At 53.3% G+C, this 3,967-nt stretch overlaps 1 protein-coding gene across 5 annotated transcripts in view; it reads left to right on the top strand.

Moving 5' to 3' along the window:
• Cecr1 (cat eye syndrome chromosome region, candidate 1) overlaps nt 1–2,471 on the top strand; it is a 13,562-nt gene extending 11,091 nt beyond the window's left edge. For 3 of the 5 annotated variants that reach the window (XR_001236207.1, XM_013520006.1, XM_005395970.2), the window contains 2 exons: nt 1,240–1,460; nt 1,803–2,471. Coding sequence is in view for 4 of the 5 variants with exons in the window: in XM_013520006.1 (XP_013375460.1) it covers nt 1,240–1,460; nt 1,803–1,850 (269 nt within the window). In the remaining variant the exon portion in view is untranslated. Of the gene's footprint in view, nt 1–1,239 lie in introns of all 5 variants that reach the window. The other 2 variants (XM_005395969.2, XM_013520005.1) reach the window with 1 other exon arrangement.
• The last annotated feature ends 1,496 nt before the right edge of the window (nt 2,472–3,967 follow it).

Genomic DNA, 3,967 nt, shown 5'->3' with positions numbered 1-3,967 from the left:
TTTTTTTTTTTTTTTTGGTACCGGGAATCGAACTCAAGACCTTGCAACTACTAAGTAGGAAGTTGGTCCGCAGGTTGTGGGTTATTGTTATCAATTAGCAATTACTAGGTAGGTGCTTATGCAGCTACATCCCCAGCCCCTGTAATTTTTATTTTTTTAGTCTTTTTTTTTGGTACCGGGAATTGAACTCACGAACCTCGCACTTGCCAGGCAGGCACTGTGCCGCTTCGCTAAATCCCCAGCCCCCTGTAGTTTTTATTTTGAGGTAGGGTCTCAGTAAATCAATAAATTACCCACCTTGGACTTAAACTTGCAATCTTCCTGCCTCAGCTTCCTAGGGTGCTGGGATTACAGGCGCATAACCACCACATACCATACTTCTTTTTATTTTATTTATTTATTTGTTTTTGGGTACCGAGGATTGAACTCAGGACCTTGCGCTTGCCAGGCCAGGCGCTTGTGCCGCTGAGCTGTATCCCCGGCCCCATACTTCTTTTTAGGGAAATGTATGTGTGTGCGTGTACGTGTGCTGTGTATGAGTGTGTGTTAATTTTTCTTTGTGGTGAATCGACAACTGGTGGTCAACTTGTAACTCCCAGCTGAACTGAGTCAGCGTGGTGCTGCGTGCGAAAGGCCCACCTGAGGACTGTTGCCAGCAGCATAAAACGAACTGGAGGGGAAGATGGCCCTGTTGATTTCTCCCGGAGAAGCTTGTCACACTGACTCTCCTGATGGGAACTCTGCTGTCCTATCACTTGGAGGAGCTCAGGTCGTCGCTGTCGCTGAGGATGGCTGGGGCTCTCTTCCGGGGAGCTCTGGGCCTTATTTTGAGCGTTACTTCCAGGCCCCAGTGCAGATCCCTCCGCCTGCCGGCACAGACCCTTCACCCTACTGATGCACTTTCTAGCTTCCACCACTGAGCTTTGGGTCTTCCTAGATCTGTGAAACAGGCTTGCATGAGACATTGCTGTGGGCTCTTGGCCTCCAGCTGGACTCATGGGAGGACACTGCCGTGGGCCCTAGGGCTTCATCTGGCCTCTGCAGGACATTGCTGGGGGATCCAGGCCCTCAGCTGGATTCTTTGGTCCTTAGTGCATGGACAGATTTCCTGCACTCTTTTGCACTTGACTCTTCGGGTGACTACTATAAAATAATTGTATAAATTATGTGTCCTGTATTAAATTGTTTCCCTTGCAAACCGTGACTACAGCACTCTTTGTCTTCGTTCTGTTGCACCAGCTCGCCAAAGTCTACGTCCCAGGAAGGTCTGCGATTGCTCTCCATCGAACACTATCCCTTCGGCCCAGACTGGTGCAGCACTCACGCAGACAGAAGCCTTGTGGATGCCGGAAGGAAGGTGCTCCAGGACTGGCCACGGATTTGCTTTGCCTAAACACCCAGCAGGCAGGGCTTACCAGGAGAGGGACTGCCCCTCAGAAGTCTGTCCTCTCTCCAGCCAGGTGTGTGGGTCCAGGGCCTGGGCTGGTGTGATCTCTCCACCCCCAGACTTTGCTCTGATTCCCCTCATTTGCCCGGTATCGTTTCCTCTCCTTCACTCACTCGTTTTCTGTATTCTCCCGCCTGAGCTGCCCCTCAGTCAGTTTTTTATTGCAGAAGCCTCTTGCCCTAACCCCTCATAACAAGGGGCAGTGCCGATGTCCGCAGTGGGGTGGGATTTCGGATAAGGATAAGCAGGGAGCCTGGGGGCCGGAAGTGGGAAGGACCGTGCTCCAGGACTGAGCTCCCTGGGGACTCGGCTGTCCGCGATCAGCACCCAGCTTTGTCCCTCGCCTCCTCCGCAGGTCATGAAGTTGGTGTCCAACCTGAGCAACCACCCGTGGCGGCTCTGAGGGCTCAGGGGTTGCCCGTGGTGATCAGCTCCAGCGCCCCGGCCGTCCAGGGTGCGCAGGGCGTGTCCTGTTTTCTAGAAGGCCTTCGCGGGCCTCGGCGGGAGGAAGGCCAGCCTGAGACCCTGCCCCTGTCGATCACGAATCCATGGGGGAGCCCCGTGTGCGGCCGGGTGCCCCTCTCTCCGCCCTTCAATTCTTCCTCCCGGGGCTGAGTGTGGGGCCCAGGTTCTCGCGCCTGTGAAGTGGGTTGTGCCTCTGAGCCACCTGCTCCTCCCAGGGCTCGCGTGGCCGTGCAGTGGCCAGCCGAGGCCCCACCGTGCACTGGCCCGCGAGGTCCCCGCCCTCCGCTGGCGCAGGGCTGAGCCCACGGCGCTCCTCCGGCCCGGTCTTTTTTTTTCCGTCTTCTTTGATTTTCCCACACACATTTCCTGAGCGGTCTTTCCTACCCCTTTCTTTTTTTTCCTTCTGTGCTGCGGATCAAATCCTGGGGTTTGGGCATGGGAGGCAAGCGCTCCAGCACCCACAGTGACTGTCCCCACGCCTAGTCCTTTGTTTTTGTTTTATTTTTTGAAACAAGGTATGACTATAGTTCAGGCTGGGGTTGAACTCACTGTGTAGCCCAGGATGGCCTCGAACTCCCAGCAATCCTCCTGCCTCAGCCTCCCGAATGCTGGGATCACAGGTGTGCGCCACCACGCCTGGCTTCCTTTGTTTTTGGTACACTATATTTTCCAATGATTCTGAAGCTTATGTGTTGTTTTGCTTTGTCTTGTTCTGTTTTTTGAGCCCTTGTTTTTTGAGTCTCACTTTGTAGCCCAGGCTGGCCACGAACTTGAGTGGATCCTCCTGCCTCTGCCTCCGGAGTGCTGGGATTATAGGCATGCACCACCACAGCTGGAAGTTTATGTGTAATTCTGAACTCCTCATCCATCCTTTTCTTGGTCTTTCCCCTCTTTTCCACCTGTTCTGTGAAGTCGCTCAGGCAGGTATTTTCAGAGACGCTCTCCTCTTGTTCTCTCCTCTGCTCTCCACCAAAATGCCCCTTGGCTCCATTCAGCATTTCCTCCCCACTGTTGTCGGGGAATCCAAGCCACTGTATCTCTTTTCTGAGTTAGGCAATAGCACCCTAGTGAACCCCCCCATCTTTACTTTGTCCCTTCAGATTTATTTTTCACAGAGCAGGCTGACTTTTTAAAAATTAAACTTCAAATCCACGCGTGGTGGTGCATGCCTGTAATCCCAGCACTCTGGAGGCTGAGGCAGGAGGATCACTGTGAGTTTGAGGCCAGCCTGGGCTACAAAGTGAGCTCAAGGCCAGCCTGAACTGCATAGTGAGACCCTGTCTCAAAAAAGACAAAAAAATAAATAAATTTCAATCCAGTTACTCCCTGGTTAGCAACCCACTGCACTTAGAATAAAACTCAAAGGTCTACATTGTTCACACAGCATCCTGTCTCGGCTGGGTCCCTTTGGCCTCACTTCACCCCAGAAACCCCTAGTGCCTCACAGTCCCACCACCCTGGTCCTGTGTCCCCAAACAGCCTGAGTTCGGCCTTGTACCAGGGTTGTTTCTCGGTTCCCCGGCCCTGAATTGCTGCTCACTCTCATCTAACTCGCTCCTGTTCCTGCTTCAGGTTCCAGGCTTGTGACACGGTCCCAAAAAGGTTTTCTCAGACTGCTAACCTTGGGCTAGGGATATAGCTCAGTGGAGTAAGTGCCTGCCTGGCAAGCACAACGTCCTGAGTTCGATTCCCGGTACCAAAAATAAGACCTCCATTTCAAACTGCTAACCTTGCTGCGCATGGTGGCACACACCTGTAATCCCAGCACTCAGGAGGCTGAGGCAGGAGGATCGTTGCGAGTTCGAGGCCAGCCTGGGTTACAAAATGAGTTCAAGGCCAGCCTGAACTGCATAGCGAGACCCTGTCCCCCACCAAAAAAAAAAAAAAAAAAAGCCTTGCTGAGGCCCATGGAAGGGTAGTAACCCCAGCTCCTCAGGAGGCTGAGGCAGAAGCAGTGCTCACAGGGTTGAGGCCAGTGTGGGCAGTTTAGTGAGACCTTGTCTCAAAATAAGGGCTGGGGGTGGGGAGGGAGGGAGAAAGAGAGAGAGAGAAGGG

The sequence above is a fragment of the Chinchilla lanigera genome, unplaced genomic scaffold, assembly GCF_000276665.1.
Source record: "Chinchilla lanigera isolate Chin_1 unplaced genomic scaffold, ChiLan1.0 scaffold00053, whole genome shotgun sequence".
In the NCBI taxonomy this organism is placed as follows: domain Eukaryota; kingdom Metazoa; phylum Chordata; class Mammalia; order Rodentia; family Chinchillidae; genus Chinchilla; species Chinchilla lanigera.
This window is presented reverse-complemented; position numbering and strand designations above follow the sequence as displayed.